Source organism: Pogoniulus pusillus, chromosome 42 (assembly GCF_015220805.1).
Source record: "Pogoniulus pusillus isolate bPogPus1 chromosome 42, bPogPus1.pri, whole genome shotgun sequence".
NCBI lineage: Eukaryota > Metazoa > Chordata > Aves > Piciformes > Lybiidae > Pogoniulus > Pogoniulus pusillus.
In genome coordinates, this window is record NC_087305.1 from 5,200,824 (window position 1) to 5,219,494 (window position 18,671).

The window sequence follows — 18,671 nt, forward strand, 5'->3', positions numbered from 1 at the left end:
CAGAGGGCACAGGCATGGCACAGTCGTGCCCCCACTCCCCCCGGGAAGGAAACTTCGGCGTTCAATGCGGTGGAGCTTTCCCTGCCCCCCCCCCCCCCCCCCCCCCCCCCAAAGCCAGGTGGCAGCAGCGTGGGGCAGGGGCGAAAGGGAGAGCTGCCAAGGGGACTCTGGGGGGGTGGTTGCTGCGTGCCCCTGCCAGGACAGGAGCCCAGTGGCACTGGGGACAGGAATCTAATGGGAACCAGAGCCCCTCGGGGCCGGGAATGTGCCCCCAACACCCAGCTCGACACCTGGGGGTCACCCCAGCTCTTACAGCATGGAGCAGCCACCTCAGCAGTGGCTCTGTGCCTGTCCCTGCTGCTTGGTACCGGCTCTGCCAAGGGGGCACCGGCTCCCAGAGGCTCCCAGACCTTGGGGCATCTGCCCCAGGGCTCTGCCTTGCAGATGTTTCTCCCCTCCTCGTGCTTTCATTGCTCAGCCCTGGCCCTGCCAGCCCTCCGCAGCTCTCAGTTCACTGCTTCCAGAGTCTGCTGCAGCTCCCTGGCAGAGCCGAACCCTCCTGCAGCTCCGGAGCTGGGGGGCGGGGAGGAGATGCTCTCATGGTCCTTTGGTCACTACGGAGGGGAGGTTGCCACGGAGCCCTCAGTCCCCCTCCGAGGGAGACAGGGCAGTGGTGACCAACAGCCCTGCTGCAGCCCCTGGGCCAGGCTCCGAGGGCAGCCACCCTGCGGGATGCTCTAGGATCCTAGGGGATGCTGTGGCATCCTGCAGGATGCTGTTTCCCTTCCCACTTGCTCTGCCAGAGACCTCCAGGAAGCCTTGGCCAACAAGGAGGGTTTATTCCCGCCTGGAAAACAACCTCCCCAACAGCACAGCCGGGGTGGGAAAGCCACTCAGGAGCCATCCTCCTCCCCATATCCCTTCCTGGCTTGCTTTGTTCTCCCCAGGTCCATCCACGGCTGCCTTTGCCCACCCCAGCCCCTCGGCCATGTGTTTCCCAGGCGGCTCAAGCCTAGGGAAAACATCATCTTCTCCCCCCCCTCCCCCCTCCCCACGACCCCGCCGGCGTGAATCAGCAGCCGGAGAGTTTCCCAGGAACTAGGAGAGCAGGGAAGCGAAGCTGAGCAGGGCGAGCAAACCCCCCCCTCACCCCCACCCCCCCAACTTTGGCCTCGCCATCCTCCAGCCGGGCCCCCCAACGGGTGATTACACAAAGATAAAGCAGAATCCCGGGACGGGGGCTGAGATTTTCCAAGGTTTCTGTCTGGTTCCCCCAGTCCTGAACCGCAGACCTCCTGCTGGCCCCCGGGCTCGGCTCGGCGGCGCAGTTTTTTTTCTTCCCCCCCCCCCAACCCCCGCCCGCCCTCCTCCTTGCACGAATAAATGACATATAACGGCTGGAAAAATATTTTTGGGCAGCTTGACAAAGTGTGACTGCAACCGGTAGCCTCTGCTGGCTACGCCTGGAAAGAGTAATCTAGGTGAAACCCAGGGGACAGGCAGCCAGGAGGCTCCAGGCATGGAGGAGGAGGAGGAGGAGGAAGAGGAGGAGGAGGGACACACACACGACACCTACACTGTGCTACCCCCCACCCCGTGCCAACCCTGCCCATGGCTCCCTGCGGGCAGGTAGGGATTGAGGGGATGGGATGTGGAGAGCAGGAGATGGATGGAGTGGGAGGGTTTCCCTCGGAGAGGACCCCCCCCACCCCCCGCAGAGCTGTGCCCCCCCATATCCATGGGGCATTCCCACCCCCACAGCGTGGCTGTGGGGTGCTTCACCTTCATTTTCCAGCGCCCCCCTCCCATTCCCAAACTGTCACCCCCCAAATCCTTTGCTCCCCTTTTTCCTCCCTTCTGTCACGCATGGATGGTCACAGCCTCCCCCCCCCCACTCCCAACTACCCCCCCCAGACCCACGGAACAGCTCAGCAGCCGAGTTTGAGTCGGGGGTGGCTAAGCTTGGCCTGGCTGTCCTGGATGCCTCCCCCCCCCCCCCCCCCCGCCCCAAAATGCATCTGTGGAGCTGCATGAGGGGAGCGAGGTTGGATGTGTCCCACTCAGGGTGCTGGGCTGGGGGGGGAGGGGGGGGGGGGGGGCACGCACAAGGGGTGCTGGCACCCATGGCCAAACCACTCAGCACCCCCAGCCCGGGATGAGCCAAAAGCAGAGCCTGGGGCCGGATTGTTTGGTTAGAGCTCTGCAAACACAGCTCAGCGTGGCAGGAGCGGGGGGTGGGGGTGGGGGGGGAGGGAAGGGGGAGGAGGGCGAGGACGGGGCCGGGACGGACTGGGAGTGATGCCAGTGGCTTTTCCCAGTTGGAAACACAACCAGGATCCGAGCCTGGGGGCTGCCCTCCTCCCGGCGGGCACCGAGACCTGGATATCCTGCTGACCGGGTGAAGGGAAACCAGCACCGTGGATGGTTCCTCCCTCCCTGGCTGCCCTGGCACGGGGCGGGGGTGGGGGGGGCTGGTTGGAGGCTCGGATCCCGCAGCCATCCCGGGTGTTTTTGTCTTGGCATCCTCGGGACGGGCAGAGCTCTTCCAAGGACGCACGGGCAGCTTTTCCCCGGCCGCGGCGGGGACGACCGAGAGCTGGCACCCGCGGTGGCATCAGCGGGGGTGGTTGGCGAGCCGCGGGGCAGCCGTCCTCAGGATACCTCTGGCACAGCTCTGGTGCCAAAGGAGCCCAAATCCCTTCCCTGGCGTTTCCCTTCCTCCTCACAGAGTCAAGACCTCGCTGCTCAGCTCTTTCCAAGGTGGTGGGGGTGGAAATCACCACCCCAAAACCCAAGCAAGGCCCAGCATGGGGCAGGGGGGCTTGATAATTTGGGGGTGGGGTGGGGGTGTCTGGCTGCCAACCAGCCCCCCGTGCTGGACCTGTTGCCATCTCAGCCTGGCAAAGCTCAGTTTGGGGGTGGTGAATCCTCAGTTTGTGGGGTGCATGGCGGTGCCTGATCGTTCCCCACCCCCAGCTCTGCCCCCCCCCAGCCCCAACCCTGCCCCCCAGCCCTGGGGGAAGAGCTGCTGCAATTAAATTAGTCACATAAGGATCTCGTAAAGGCAGGCAGGGAGAGGTGCGGGGGAGGGGGGGGACGACAAACGACGACGGACGACAACGACCTCACAACCCCCGGGGGAAGCAATGGGGGTCTTGGGGTGAGGAGGGGAACCCCCAGTGAAGCCACCCCAGCTTCTTAAGGGGTTGATTTGGGGGGGGGGGAGGAGCTGAGCAGAGATTCCAGCCGGCTCTGCCCGGATGGTTTTGCAAGCTGAGCTGTTTCAGACCGGGATGGGGGGGGAGGGGGGGGAGAAAAGGGGGGTAGAGGAGGGTGTGAGATGGATGGAGGGGGGCAGGAAGGGGAAAGATTTTCTGGCCAGCCAAAAACCAACCCCCTGATGGAGCCGGAGCTGTATCCACACCGCCTTCAGAGCAGACAATGCCAGCAGAGATCCTCCCCTGCCAGCCCGGAGCCTCCCCACTCAGCACTCCCAGCCCTGCCGTGCCTCAGTTTCCCCCTTTCCCACCCCGCCAAAACCCTTCTGTCCCCTTGTCCTCTCCCTTCCGTCCCCCCACAGCTCCATCCTCCTCCCTGCCACCCCCGAATCCACGGGACAGCTCAGCACCCTCCCTGACTTCAGCCTGGGCTGCCGCGGGGGGGGACACACTCAGCCTGACCTGGGTGTCCCGGGATGGCCACAGCCTGGCTGGCCCCGAGGGGTGTGGAGGGAGGGGGGGGGACACACAACAACTTTCTCCAGCTGCGGTTTGGGAAAGGAGGAAAAAGCCAAGGGGCACGGAAAGGGTCTGGGAATGAGGTGGGATGGGGTGAGAGGGTGGGATGGGTTCAGTGCCGGGTGGGATGGGGGGGGCAGGATAAGTCCGGCTCTGGGGTGGAATGGATCCAGCTCTGGGGGGGGGGGATAGGGGGTGGGCTAGGTCCGGCTCCGGGATGGGATGGGGTAGGTTTGGGGGTGCGGGATGAATCCATCTCCGGGGTGCCATATGGGGGTGCAATGGGGTGGGGGTGTGGGGGTGCCCTCTACCTTTGACAGCTGCCAGTGCAGGCGAGACTGGGGAGACGCCAAGGGGGGCTCCGCTCCAGCCGCCCCCTCCCCTTTTGCTGCTCCCCACCTTAAGTACCACCAGCCGCGTCCCCGAGCCGGACCAGCCGCTTTAGCTTCCCTCCCTTTATCCCCCTCCTTTTCTATCCTCCCCCCTCCTCGGGGCACCCCCAGCCCCTGGCTATGGGGTCGGAACTCGGTCGGGGGTGTGCGTGGGGGGGACAGGCACAGACAGACCCCAAGTTGTGCGTGGAAAGCCCTGAGACGCGGGGCCGCGCTCGCTGCTCGCACTCCGCTCGCTTCCTCCTCGCTCTTAACTTACTCCTCACTCTTCCTCACTCCTCACCCTCCCACTCCTCTTTGTCTCTTCGGCCACCCCTTTACCACGCATCCCCCCCCGGCACCCCCCACCCCTCACCCCCCTCCTCCCCATCCGTGGGTCCTACCAGCTTTGCAGGGGTCTTTGTAATCCAGGGGCTCTTCATCCTCTTCTTCCTCTTCCTCCAACACGTAGGAATAGTCCGGGAAGTGGCTGGCCCGGGCCAGGAGCAGGCAGAGCAGGAGCCCGCAGCTCCTCAGCCCGGCCATGGCTCCGCGGGCAGGGCTTGGCTTCTTTCCCCCCCCCTCTCTTTCCTCTTTCCTTCCCTTCTTCGCTCCTGGGTTTGGGTTTTTTTCTCCCTCTCTTTTTCCCCCTCTTTTCCCTTTCTCTCCTCTTTTTTTCCCCTTTCTTTCCCCCCTCCTTTTTCTTTTTTTTTTTTTTTTCCCTCCCCCCCCTCTTCTTTTTTTTTCTCTTTAGGGAAATGAGCTCTGACGAGGGCGGGTTTAAAAGTAAAGCTCAGCCCCCTTTTTTATAGCCCCGGGTGCAGGGGCTGGGAGCGGGGCCAGTGCTGGGGGTGGGGGCCAAGTTGCTGCCGAGGATTCAGCCCCAGTTCCTGCCCCCACCTCCCTGCTCCAACCTCCCTGCTCCAACCTCCGTCCCGCAGTCCCCAGATCCTCTCCTGCAACCGGCTGGGCTCAGTCGTGGCACATCCCACCCCGCCCCCCCCAACCCGCAACGTCTCCATCCTGCACTCCCCAGTCCCATCTTGTAGATCCCAGCACCACTCCTGCCCCTCCCGGTCCCATCCTATGTCCCTCAGTCCTGCTCCTGCCCCTCCCGATCCCATTCTGTGTCCCCCAGTCCTGCTCCTGCCCCTCCCGGTCCCATCCTGTGCCCCCCAGTCCCGCTCCTGCCCCTCCCGGTCCCGTCCCGCGTCTCTCAGCATCGTTCCTGCTTCCCCCGATCACATCCCATATCCCCCCCCCTCGATTCTTCTCCTCCCCCGGTCCCATCCTGTATCCCACCAGTCACAATCCCACTTCCTCTGATCCCATCCCATGTCCCCCAACCCCAGTCCTGCCCCCCAAGTCCCATCCCGTTTCTGCTTCCCCCCGCCCCCCCCAGTTGCATCTTGTATCCCATAGCTCCATTCCTGCATCCCCTCCTGAGCCTCACACCCCACGGGCCTGGAACTGTGTAACCTCCATCCCCAGCACCCCACGGCCCCAGTCCTGCACCCCACATCCTGTATCCTGTATCCCAGGGTTTGCTGGAGCAGGAGGAGGGGAAGGCAGCATCCCTGGCACACCCAGCAGGGAGGGGCACCCCAGAATCTGTGTGAGGCCCTTGGGAAGGGCAGGTGAGCACCCCAGGAGTGGGATGAGCACCCCAGGATTGGGGTGAGTACTCCAGGAGCATCCCATCATGAAGGTCTCCAGGGGCCACCCAGCTTCACTCTGGGCCATGCTTGGGCAGCCAGGGGTGGGTGAGGGCCATGCTGGGAGATGATGGGCACCAGGCAGCAAGTGCCTGTGCTGCTCCCAGTGATGCCACCCAGTTCACTGCCCTCCACCACCTCCTGGCTGCCCACCCTGGGGTGCTGGTGGGGGGGGGGGGGTCAGGGTGGCTGTGTCTCCCCGCCCCAGACTGGGCTAGGGAGGGTGATAGAGCCCAAACCCAGAGCTCCCAGTTCAGCCTGGCTTTGCCCAAGCAGAGACCCTTCTGCTTTGCCTTCTTGCCTGGCATTGTCCCTTGTCCTCTTGAGGTGTCCCTTGTCCCCTGGCAGGGTCCCTCCTGCACATCCCACCCCCAACAAAACCCTCTCCAGCTCCTGGCTCATCTTACCCTGAGCTGCTCCTGGACAGTCACAACCTCTCCTCACCCCTCCAAGCCCCCCAGACCTCGCTGTGCCAGCCTGTTCCTGATGCCACTCCATCCAGTGGCCACCCTGGGGGCACAGTGGTGGCACACAGCCATCCTGGCTCCTTCCCTCCCTGACCTCCTCACAACCAAACCCAAACCCATTTCCTCTTTCCCTTTCATTTGCACCTTCCTGGCCTGGCTCTGCCCTGATGGTAGAGAAATGCTCCTCAGCTCCTTCTCTGGGGCCCTTTGCCTCCCTCCCCTCCACCCCAGCAGCTCCTCTGGGGATGTTTCTGCTCAGCATTGCAAAACCTACACCCAGGAAGGATTTCTCCTTCAAGCACATAAATAAACCCATTCCCCCACCCCCCTCCTCCTCCACTCTCCCCCAAACTCGGTCCCATTCTGCTTCCCTGCTCCCCCCCCCAGCCCCACACATCCCAGGGATGGGAATGTGGGGGGCAACCACCTCGTCCCTCTCCTGGCTTCTTGTTGGGCTCCCGAGCAGACATTGGGCTCCTGGTGGACACAGGCTGGGCTCTGAAAGCCTTTCCTGTTCCCATCCTCTGCTGGGAAGGATGTCTGAGGCTTGAGTCCCCAGATGATGTAAATCCATGATGTCAGGATCTGGCCACCACTTCCCAGCCTGCTATCTCCCCTGGAGCCACAGCTCTCTCTCCATGGACTTTCATCCCCACCTCCCTCCTTGTAGGCTTCCCACACTCCCAGTACCCCTTTCCTTTGGTCCTCCAAGCTCCATCTCCCTCCATCCATCTTCCCCTGCCTCACAAGCTCCTTCCACCTTCCCTTTGGGGTGCCAGGCCCTGTGCCCCGTGGTGGGTAGGTGCCTACTGCAGCAGAATGCAGCCCCATGGAGCTTGGGAGCCTCTTGCCTGCCTTCCAGGCAGCTCCCACTGACGTGGTGGACATCTGATGTTTTCCTGAGCCCTGGAATAAATAACCCCCTGAAGGTTCTTCCTCCCACGCACACATCCAGCCCCTGCAGCCCGTGGTCAGCTGCACCACCAGGCAGCACTGCCTGCGGATCCCCGCACCTCTGGCGGCACAGGAGAGGTAAGGAAGGGCTCCCTGCTTCCCCAGGAGCCACAGCCCTGCCCCTGGGTGCCTTTGGTCCCTCACCTGCTGATTCCCAAAGGGATCTGGGCTCTGGTTGCCTCCTCCGCTCTCGCTCTGGCCATGGGCTGGGTTGTGTCCTGCTGGCTGGGGGGGATCAAGCAGGGCAGGCAGGGGATCAAGCAGGGCAGGCAGGGGATCAAGCAGGGCAGGCAGGGGATCAAGCAGGATGGGTAGGAGGTCAAGCAGGATGGGCAGGGGATCAAGCAGGACAGGCAGGGGGTCAAGCAGGACGGGTAGGAGGTCAAGCAGGATGAGCAGGAGACAAAGTAGGACGGGTAGGGGGTCAAGCAAGACAGGAAGGGGATCAAGCAGGATGAGCAGATCAGGCGGGATGGGAAGGGCAGCAAGCAGGGCAGGGGATCAAGCAGGATGGGCAGGAGGTCAAGCAGGATGGGCAGGGGATCAAGCAGGATGGGCAGGAGGTCAAGCAGGACGGGCAGGGGGTCAAGCAGGATGGGCAGGAGGTCAAGCAGGATGGGCAGGAGGTTAAGAAGGACAGGCAGGGGGTCAAGCAGGACGGGCAGGCAGGGCTCCTGTCCCCATCCTCAGCCCAGCATTCCATGTGGCACGGGCAGGGGATGGCTGCTGGGGCCAGCTCCCAAGAGCATCCCCACATCCCTGGGGGAAGCTGGATCTCGGCAGCCCCCGAGCCGAGCGGGCAGAGGAGCAGGGCAGAGCCCTTCCCAAAGCCCTGACCAGGAGTGGTTTAGACCCACCAGGAGCTCAGCAGCCCCTCCACGCCCTGCCCCGCGGTGCCCCTCGTGCCCAGCTGGCCAAGGGCGAGGGCTCAGAGCCTCGGGGAGCAGGAGGCGCCCAGCACTGTCTGCAGCCGGGCAGGATGAGGCCAGCGCTGGGCTCTGCTCCACGCTGGAGCTGTCAGCAGTGATGGATGAAGAGCCGGAGGCAGCTCTGGGCCTCCCCGAGGCTGGTCGGTGCCTGGCCGCAGCCCTGCCCTCGCCTTGCAGCTGCAGGAGCTGTTCCCCGCCGGGGGCCGCCGCCGTGTCCCTCCCACCAGGGCCATGGAGCTCCGCGGGGGCTTTGTGCCCATGGCTCTGCTCACCCTGGCAGCCACAGGGGTCTGCAGCAGGGAGGCAGGTGAGTGAGGGCATCCCTGGGCATGGCTGTGCCAGGAGGTGCCCGACCACGGGGCATGCATGTCCCAGCTGGGCACACCACACTCCAGCTGGCACCCTGCCTGCTTCTCCATGCCAGGAGGTGCCCGACCATGGGCCGTGCATGTGCCAGCTGGGCACACCACACTCAGCTGGCATCCCACACATCCTGGCTGGTTCTCCATGCTCTTCCCAGCAGGACCATGCTTCCTCCACGTGCTGGCAGCTCTGGATGTCACTGACTACCAACAGTCCAACCTCCAGCCCTACCTGGAGAGGCTCCTACGGGATCTGGCCACGCTGGACCACCTCACCTGCAGCCCTCTGGAGCTGGGCATCACCCTGCAGAGTGCCCAGCAGGATGGCAGCACCCTCTTCCAGGAGCAGCTGGTGGAGCCCTGGGGGGATGTGCTGCACCGCCTGGCACAGGCCCACACCTTCCAGAGCTCCTACCTCAACCCACCTGCCCTGAAGAGTTTCCTTGGCACCTTGGTAGAGGTAGAAGCCAATGCCAAGGTGATTAGCACTGGCACAGCCGTGCCCATGGGTCCCTGTGGGGCAGGGGGAGTGCTGCTGGGGGTGGCTGCTGCAGGGCACTGTGCCCCCTTCTCCTCACCAGGCACTGCTGGTGTTCACGGACGGGCTGGATGATGATGGTGATGATGCAGGGATGATGAAGGAGTTGGCAGCCTCGATTTGGATGCAAGGTGAGGCAAGGGAAACGAAGCTGGGGAGGGGCCTGGAGCACAGCCCTGGGAGGAGAGGCTGAGGGAGCTGGGGGGGGGTGCAGCCTGCAGCAGAGGAGGCTCAGGGCAGAGCTGATTGCTGCCTGCAGCTGCCTGCAGGGAGGCTGTAGCCAGGTGGGGTTGGGCTCTGCTGCCAGGCAGGCAGGGCCAGCAGAAGGGGCCAGAGGCTGAAGCTGTGTCAGGGCAGGTTGAGGCTGGAGGTGAGGAGGAAGCTCCTGGCAGAGAGAGTGATTGGCACTGGAATGGGCTGCCCAGGGAGGTGGTGCAGTGCCCATGGCTGGAGGTGTTGCAGCCAAGCCTGGTTGGGGCACTGAGTGCCATGGTCTGGTTGGTTGGGCAGGGCTGGGGGCTAGGCTGGTCTGGGTGAGCTTGGAGCTCTCTGCCAGCCTGGTGGGTTGTATGATTCTATGAGACATGGCAGAGGCTGGGGGGGGGTCACCCATCTCTGTGTGGCACACCCCCCCCAGCACCCCCTTATCTCCAGACAAGGCTGACCTGCTGCTGACGCTGGCAGTGAACAATGCCACGGGGCAGGGGCAGCTGCGGCAGGTGGAGTTCGGGAGGCAGCTGGGCAGTGGGCAGCAGCTTGCCGTGGACATGCCAGAGGCTGGTGGGCACGTGGCACAGGAGCTGGTGAGGACGAGGCCAGGGCAGGGGTGGGCAGTGAGGGTGCCCCACGGGCTCTGAGCACAGGGATATTCCCCCACAGCTGGCCCTGGCAGAGAGGACCTGCTGCCAGATGTGCCCCTGCACCTGCGTGGGGCTGCCTGGTCCACGAGGCCCTGGTGGCACCCGGGGGGGCAAGGTAAGGGCCTGGGGGAGCAGGGGGGATGTGGGCAGGGGTGCTTAGACCTTTCCCTTCCCCACCAGAGGAGCTGTTGCCCCATCCCCCTCCAGCTCCTGCAGGAGGGAGGTCTCATCCTGCCCACTCCCCTCCCCTGGGATGGGTACCTGGGCCCTGGGCTGTGCCCACCTCGATGATGATGCCAGGATGCCAAAGCACTGAAGGAAGCAGGGTCGAGTTGAGGGTCGGGGGTTGGTGGGGAAGGGGGAGGTGTCTCACCATGCAACCCTGTGCTGCACACACAGCCCCAGGTGCCCACCCCAGGGCCAAGAGGGCAGCCCTGGGAGCTCACCTCAGGCTCTGGGAAGGAGCTCAGCCAGGCTGGGGCTGGCTCTGGGCTGGGGCTGGCTCCTGGCTGCTGCTGCTGCTGCCAAGGTCTCTCTGTCTCAGGGGGTGCCAGGCAGCAAGGGACGTGCTGGAGATGAAGGAGAGCATGGACACAGTGTGAGTTGGCCGTGGGCCCCCCCGGCGTGGCCCTGGGGACCAGGAGACCCCCACCAGCAGCTGTGCTCTGACATCTCCTTTGCCCTGCTGAGCACAGGGGGAGCAGGGCCCAGCAGGTCTCCGTGGCAGCAGAGGGGTGCAGGGATGCCCAGGACAGTGTGGACCGAAGGTGAGAGGTTGTGCCAGCCTGGGCTGAGCCCACCTCACAGAGTCACAGCACCCCCCAGGCTGGCAAAGCCCCTCAGGGCCACCAAGCCCAACCTTGAGCCCTGCTCTACACGATCCACCTCAGAGCATCCTGAAACACCTCCAGGCTGGGCAACTGCAGCACCTCCCCGGGCAGCTCCTGCCAGTCCCTGACCACTCTCTCCAGGGAGAACTTTCCCCTCATGCCCAGTCTGACCCTCCCCAGCCTCAGCTTGAGGCCATTCCCCCTTCTTCTGTCTCCAGCTGCCTGTGAGCAGAGCCCTGGGGGCCTGGGTGCCCTCCAGCTGCTCTCCTCTGTCTCTCGGCAGGGCTCCGTGGGTCACCCTGGGCAGCAGGTATGGACTTCAGCTGCTGGCCCCTGAGGGCACTGCTGCTGGCCAAAGGGCTGTGGGGAGACTTCAGGGCTGGGGGAAGAGGGGAGCTGGAGCTGGGCAGGGTGGGTGGAGGGGTGGGGTGGTCTGGGGTGCGGAGGGGCAAAGCTGGGGCGTGGCTGTGCCACCCTGTGCTGCCCAACCTGGCATCGACTCTGCCACCTCCTTGAAGGGACCTCCCGGAGAAGTTGGCTTCGATGGTGTGGACGGGGAGCAGGTGAGCTGTGCAGCAGGGCTGTGCCAGCTGCTGCAACCACCCCTCCAGCCTGGCACGGGCACGGGGGTAGCCTCTTCTTCTTCCCCCCAGGGTGAAGCAGGGGCCCCCGGGCAGCCCGGGGAGAAGGGGGCCCTGGGGAGGCAGGTAGGACACGGCTGAGCCTTGGCCGAGGGCTGCCCCCTTCTGCCACCACCCAGCTGCTGAATCCTTCTCCTGCCTTCCCCTCAGGGGCAGAAGGGCTCCCGGGGTGCCCGTGGGGAGAAAGGAGCCCCAGGCCCTTGTGGTGAGCTGGTGAGTACTGGGCTGGTAGCCCTGGGGCTCCATGAGGGGTGCTATGGGGGGGCTCACTGAGTCCCATCTCTGCTTCCCCAGGGGGCACCTGGCAGGACAAGCCCTGAGGCTGGAGTGCCAGGGTGGAGAGGAGATGGAGGGCCCCAGGTAAAGGCTGGCAGGGGGGTGGCAGCTGATGGAGCAGCTGCTCACAGGAGCCTTTTTGGCTCTGCCTCCCTCCCACCACTCACACTTCCAGGGAGACCCCGGCCAGGACGGTCCCCCGGGGCCACCAGGACCACCAGGTCCCCCAGCCCACCCGGTAGGTGCCATGGCAGGGGGGGCACTGGTGCCCACGCCGAGTGCCCCAGTGCCATGTGCCCCTGTGCTGATGGCTCTGTGCCTCCACAGACCTCGTGCCAGAAAGGGCAGAAGGGAGCACAGGTAGGGCTGGCAGTGTCCATAGACGTGGCAGTCTGTGTGCCCTGGGGACGGGCACATGTGCCCACTGGAGCCTGAGCTGTCCTGTCTTCACCCAGGGCAGTAAGGGCAACCGTGGCACCTCTGGCCCCGGCGGACAGAAGGGCTATGAAGGAGCCCAGGTGAGGCCAGGGCAGACCCCTGCTGGCACCAGGACTCCCAAGTGGGCATCCCCACTTGCCCCTTTGCTCCCCCTTTGCAGGGTGTCCCAGGACCACGGGGGACAAAGGGAGTCAGTGGCCCCCCAGGGAGCAGAGGACCTCAGGTACTGTCCCCCTCCCCATGCTGGGGTCCTGGGTGGGTGCTGCTGGTGGCCACGTGGGTGGGTGCCCACCAGCACCCCTGACCCACCTGTGCCTTTCACCCAGGGTCTGCCCGGAGCTGAAGGCTCGCAGGGAGCAGCTGGCACAGCTGGCTCCAAGGGTGACAAGGTGAGCAATGCCACCCTGTGGCATTTCACAGCACCCCCCTCACACACACCCTGTGCCAACCCTCCCGGCCCCACTCTCTTCCAGGGGCAAGCAGGAGCTGAGGGCACGAAGGGCAGCGTGGGACCACGGGGACCCAAAGGTGACCTGGTAAGGCCTGGTGCCAAGGTCTCTTGGCACCGTTAGGTCCCCACCCTCCGTGGGGACACTGCAGCAGGGAAAGGCATGGAAAAGCCAGGCCCAGGGAAGCTCTGGGCAGAGGGAAGTTTGTGTAGGTCCTACAGTAACCCACTCTGGGCTTTCTCCTCCGTGCCAGGGCGAGATCGGCTGTGCCCGGAGAGGTGCTCCAGGCAGCAAGGGTGCCAAGGTGCCAGCAGCATGGAGCAGGGATGGGCATGGGTGGGATGAGCACGGTGGGGCAGAGCTCCGTGGGGAGGCTGCCCGGGGGGGGTGGTCCTGATCCCACTCACTTATGCTGCTCCCCTCCAGGGTGTTCGGGGCGTGCCAGGATACCCTGGGGCTCAGGTGGGTGCTGGGCACGGGCCAAGGGGTTCGTGCTGGAGGGAGGGTGGTGGTGGCCAGGATGGGGCTGGCTTCTTCTGGGGGTGTGTCTGTGTGTGCCCTCCAGGGTGCTGGGGGTGAGAGAGGAGCCCCGGGGGACAAGGGCACACGAGGGCTGCCGGGGCACAGGGTGAGTACGGTGCCACCCCCTCCCCATTCGAGCCAGCCGTGCCACTCCCTCAGCACCCGGGGCTTTTCCAGGGGGCTCCCGGCAGCAGGGGGGAGGTTGGTGGCCCTGGCAGCGTGGGACCTCCAGGAGAGATGGTGACTGACTCCCTGCTCCCTACCGATTCCCCTTTCCCTGGCACGTTTCTGCCTGCAGCCCACCCCGCGGCCGGGGCTGGGGGTGGGCATGGTCCTGGCCCGGGTTTCCTCTTCATCCTCCTCCTTGCCTGCCGCTCCAGGGTCCGAAGGGATCGCCAGGAACTGCTCCTTCCACGGTACGGGAGGTTGGTGCTGGACTGGTTGGGGATGGGGGACCCAGCCCCGAGGGGACAATGAGGAGCTTGGTGACCACATCCCCACCCCCGGCAAAGCCTTCCCGGGCAGAGCTGGCACTGACCTCCCTTGGTGCCTCCCTCCAGCCGTGCGAGCTCAAAGCCTTCATCCGCCGCAGCTGTGGTGAGCGCCTGGGGCAGCGGCGGGGCTGGCACGGAGGGCGTAGGGGCTGGCACGCAGGGCGCAGGGTGGGCACACAGCGCAGGGGCTGGCACGGAGGGCGCAGGGTGGGCACACAGCGCAGGGGCTGGCACGGAGGGCGCAGGGTGGGCACACAGCGCAGGGTGGGCACACAGCGCAGGGGTGCGCGCCCAGAGGTGGCCGCCTGGGCACGGGTCCCGCCGTCGGAAGGGTGGCACGGGAGGGCTCTGCTGGCCTCTGCTGAGACTCCGCCGTCCCTCCGCAGCCACCGCCTCACCCTCCTGCCCTCTCTACCCCACCGAGCTGGTGCTGGTGCTGGAGAGCTCCTCCGCGGTGCCAGCTGCGCTCTTCTCCCGCATGAAGGAGCTGCTGGCTCTGCTGCTGCGGGACCTGCAGGTGGCCCCGCCGGGCTGCCCGGCAGGAGCTCGGGTGGCCATGCTGGCCTACGGGGCCACCACCACCTACCTGCTGCGCGCTGGGCAGGTGGGCAGCAGGTCCGGGCTGCTGGCTCAGCTCCGGCGCCTCTCCCCCACCCGCTCGTCCCGGCGTGGGCACCTCGCTGCTGCCATGAGCTTCGTGGGGCAGCACACACTCAAGAGGGTCCGCCCGGCCGTGCTGGGCAGGAAGGTGAGGAGGAGGAGGAGGAGGAGAGAAGGCTCCCAGGTGGCCTTCCTGTGGCCTTGCAGTGCCTTAAAGGGGCTACAAGAAAGCTGGGGAGGGACTTTAGGCTGTCAGGTAGGGATAGGACTGGGGGGGATGGAAGAGAGCTGGAGGTGAGGAGAGTCAGAGCAGAGGTGAGAAAGAAGTTGTTGAGCAGGAGGCTGGTGAGAGCCTGGCAGGGGCTGCCCAGGGAGGTGGTGGAAGCCTCATCCCTGGAGGTGTTTGAGGCCAGGCTGGCTGAGGCTGTGTGCAGCCTGCTCTGGTGTGAGGTGTCCCTGGGCATGGCAGGGGTTGGCACTGGCTGCTCCCTGTGGTCCCTTCCAGCCCTGACTGATTCTGTGGTTCTAAGGTGGTCATCTTCATCACCAGTGGCCAGAAGCAGGAGCTGGAGGGCATCGAGGAGGCTGCTCTGCAGTATGAGGCTCTGGGCATCGTGCCAGCAGTGCTCACCTTCAGCCCCCTGCCCGAGGTGCTGAGAGCTTTCCAGGTGAGTCCCCCCCCGGGGCTCAGCCCCGTCCTTAAGTGGCCTCCACCCCTCACCAACCAAACTGGCACAGCAATGTGGAGTCACTGAGGTTGGGAAAGATCTCTAAGGCCTTTGAGCCCAAGCCTAAGCCCAGCACTGCCCCAGGGCAGCACCAAGCCATGGCCCTCAGCACCACAGCTCCAGGGCTTTGAGACCCCTCCAGGGATGGAGGCTCCAACACTGCCCTGGGCAGCCTGGGCCAGGCCTGGACAACCCTCAAGGGGAAGAAATTGTTCCTCATGGCCAAGCTGAACCTGCCCTGGGGGAACTTGGGGCCATTTCCTCTTGTCCTGTCACTTACACCATGGGAGAAGTCTAAACCATCCAAACCACCCAAACCAGCTAAACCATCACCATCCAATCCATCTAAACCATCACCACCCAAACCATCTAAACCATCTAAACCATCACCATCCAATCTATCTAAACCATCACCACCCAAACCATCTAAACCATCACCACCCAAACCATCTAAACCATCACCATCCAATCTATCTAAACCATCACCACCCAAACCATCTAAACCATCACCACCCAAACCACCCAAACCATCTAAACCATCACCACCCAAACCATCTAAACCATCACCACCCAAACCACCCAAACCATCTGATGATCTAATTTGTGGCCCCACAAACCCCTCTCAGAAGAAGGATCCAACCACACCGAGCTCTGGGTCCACCTTGTGCCATGGAGTGCTACAAGCTCTAGGTTGTGTCTTTGCCTCCCCTCCAGGTCAACAACCTCTTCCAAGTGGTGCAGCTCTCCATGGCAGACCCAGCCAGGGATGAGGAGGTGCTGAAGGAGTCTGTGCTGCCCTGCATCCTCTGCTTTGGTAGGCAGCCCCAGGGTGACACCAGGGATGGGTGCCCACCAGCTCTGGGGCTCAGCTTCCATCAGAGAGTGGTTTAGGTTAGAAGGGATCCTCAAGGATCATCCAGTTCCAACCTCCCACTGGAACAGGTCAGTCAAGGTCTCATCCAGCCTGGTCCTGAACACCTCCCTGGGAAACCTGTGCCAGGGTCTCACCACCCCCAACTTGTGCCAGAGTCTCAGCACCCTCAACCTGTGCCAGTCTTTCACCACTCTCACTGCCAAGAACTTCTTCCTCACATCCAGTTTTAATCTCCTCCCTCCCACTTTAAACCCATTCCTCCTCCTCCTCCTCCTTCTGGCATCCCAAGCCCTTCTCAATAGTCTCTCCTCACCCCTCCCCTCCAGACCTCTGCCATCCCGAGGGCTGCACCACAGCTGCACCATTGCCTGACCTGCTGGGCTTGGACTTGGCCTTGGTGGTAGACAACACAGCTCTGGAGATGCCAACAGAGAGGCTGGAAGCCATCAGTGAGCTCTTCCAGAACCTCCTGAGGCACCTGCAGCTTGCAGGGTCAAATCCTGCAGGGCACAGCACCCGCATGGCCCTGGTGCTGACAGGTCCCTCTATCCCTGGGCAAGGTTTGGCTGAGATCCCCTTGGGGGTGCCCAGCTCCGGGGAGGAGCTGCGGGAACAGCTCCTCCTGGCGCTGGTGCCCAGGGTGGCCTCGGCAGCCGCGGGCGAGGCGGTGGCATGGACCCTCCAGCACATCTTCCCGCAGAGCTCCGGCGGCCGCCTCCGTCTCCTCCTCCTGGTGGGGCCAGGGACCATGGCTGTGTGGGATGGGGAAGCGCAGAAGGCTCTGGAACCCTTCTCCCAGTGCGAGGACTTTGGGGTCCTGGTGGTGTCCCTGGGGCGAGCAGGGATGGAGCAGCCAGAGGTGGCCGCGCCCAAGGTGCTGCCAGCCTGGCGGTACCATGCCCTGCGCCTGGGCTCCGTCCACCCTCCTGAGATGGGCTACGTGGAGAGGGCAGCTCTGGGCTTCCTCCGGAGGCTGCGGGGTGAGCAGCCTGGGGCGGTCCTGGGCTGGGGAGGGGCTGGAGCAGCTCCAGCTCCACGTCCCGTGCCCATCTGCCGCAGCTTTGCCTCCCCCCCCCCCATCTGCTTGCTGGCATCTCCACCACCTCTCCACCATCACTTCTCCACAGCACAGAGCAGTCAGCGCCCCAGCAGCCCGGGGTGCCCCCAGGAGCTGCTGCCCCCCAGCGCTGGCACCAACGGCACCTCCTCGGGCACTCCTGGGCGGTGAGTGAGTGGCACCAGGACCCCCCCCTGCCATGGTCCCCCCATGGCGGCAGTTGGGGGGGCTGAGGGGTGCCCCTCCTTTTCCTGGCAATGTAGTTCACCATGCCCAGCGTGTCCTGGGGGGGGGTTCCTCTGATTTCTCCCCCCAGGACCCCTGAGGCCGCTGCTGTGCCCCACACCAGGATGCCCACAGCACCTCTTGGCCGCAGGGCTGCAGCCATCACTCGACCATGCACCCCGGGCAAGGGCCATGGCTGCGTGGAGCTGGGTGGGTGAGGATGGGCACCCCACCAGGGGCTGGGAGAGGGGGCATTGGGTGCCCCAAATCTGGGCAGGGAGGCATGGCTGAGGTTTGGATGTCATTGCTTGGTTGACCTTCTTGTTAGGTGCTGATGGAGCTGGTGTGGGTGAGAGGAACGTGAGGAAGGGTGAGGAGCACATGAGGGGGCTGGGGGAGAGGGCTGGGGAGGGGGCAGGCAGGGCTGGCAGCTTGCACAAGCTGGGTCTTGGGTATCTATTCCCTGATGTGCAACCATGCCAAGGGCTCTCCATGCCACCTGCCTGGCACGAGGCATCCCTGCTGCTGCTCCTCTCCCAGCTCATGCAGTGTGGAACTGTTTAGGTCGGAAGAGATCTCCGAGCTCCTGGAGTCCAACCCTTGGCCCAGCACTGCCAGGGCACCACTGAGGCAGGGCACTGCTGAGCCAGGGCACCACTGAGCCAGGGCCCTCAGCACCACAGCTTTGAAACCCCTCCAGGGATGAGGACTCCACCACTGCCCTGGGCAGCCTGGGCAAGAAATTGCTCCTCGTGGCCAACCCAACCCTGCCCTGGGGCAACCTGAGGCCATTTCCTCTTCCCCTGTCCCTTGTTCCTTGGGAGAAGAGATCAGCCCCGACCTGGCTCCAGCCTCCCTTGGGGTGCTGCAGAGGGCACCTCAGTGTCCTTGGAGTGAAGGGAATCCTCCTCCAGGAGCTGGGAGCTGCATGGAGCCACAGACCTGCCCCCACACCTCCCCACCCTTCCCTCCCCCCTACACCCAGCTACCGTGGGCTGACACTCCCCACACTGAGGTCCAGGTTGTGTCCCCCCCTTACTCCCGACCCTGGAGCGCAGCAGCCAGAGGAGGTGCAGGAGGAGCTGCTCCTGGCTGCAGGGAAGAGGCTGCCTGGAGGATTGCACAAGGACTTGGAGCAATCTCCAGCTGCTCGGGGGAGTGCTGGTGGGACAAGGTCGAGCCGGCAGCGGGGAGCGCTCAGCCCTTGGCACACTCTTCCCCCCCCTCCTCGTGCCCAGGGTGGGCGCTGGTGGCTGGCAGCCTCCCCAATAAAGGCCACCTCAGCTCCTACCGGTGGGTGCAGATGGACTTGGGGGAGGGGAGCCCCCAGCAAAAGAAAGCCCTTCAGGAGGACCTGGCTGAGTGCCCCAGGTCCTGGCCAGCTGCAGCTGCAGCATCCCTCTGGAAAAGCTTCCCGGGAGCGGGGGGGGGGGGGGGGGGGGGGGATCCGGGGGTGGAGAGATGCTGGGGGAGGGAGGCTGTGGTGCTGGGGAGGGGTCTTGGACATGGCGGGGGAGGGGGGTGGGCTGCGGCTGCTCTGTGCTCCCCTCCCTGCCCTGCGTGGCCCCAGGCCAGCATTCTCCTACCACCATCCTTGTGGTGGT

At 64.6% G+C, this 18,671-nt stretch overlaps 2 protein-coding genes and 1 long non-coding RNA gene across 3 annotated transcripts in view; 2 read left to right on the top strand and 1 right to left on the bottom strand.

The window, feature by feature from the left end:
- The window catches only part of BMP1 (bone morphogenetic protein 1), a 31,459-nt gene extending 26,664 nt beyond the window's left edge, over positions 1–4,795 (bottom strand). Inside the window, 1 exon segment of the mRNA XM_064175618.1 lies at positions 4,513–4,795. Coding sequence (XP_064031688.1) covers positions 4,513–4,654 — 142 coding nt within the window. The 5' untranslated portion in view covers positions 4,655–4,795.
- Positions 4,796–13,140: 8,345 nt separating this feature from the next.
- Positions 13,141–14,052, top strand: LOC135192377 (uncharacterized). Its single transcript, XR_010308976.1, has 5 exons — positions 13,141–13,195; positions 13,267–13,329; positions 13,470–13,505; positions 13,650–13,686; positions 13,970–14,052. It is a non-coding gene; the product is annotated as an uncharacterized LOC135192377 (long non-coding RNA).
- Positions 14,053–14,061: 9 nt separating this feature from the next.
- Positions 14,062–18,350, top strand: LOC135192398 (collagen alpha-6(VI) chain-like). The gene is made up of 8 exons (XM_064175501.1): positions 14,062–14,331; positions 14,714–14,851; positions 15,626–15,725; positions 16,112–16,765; positions 16,913–17,009; positions 17,159–17,277; positions 17,396–17,437; positions 17,632–18,350. Exons 1-8 carry the CDS (start codon positions 14,062–14,064, stop codon positions 17,694–17,696), a joined length of 1,485 nt encoding a protein of 494 aa, XP_064031571.1. The 3' UTR covers positions 17,697–18,350.
- Positions 18,351–18,671: the final 321 nt, after the last annotated feature.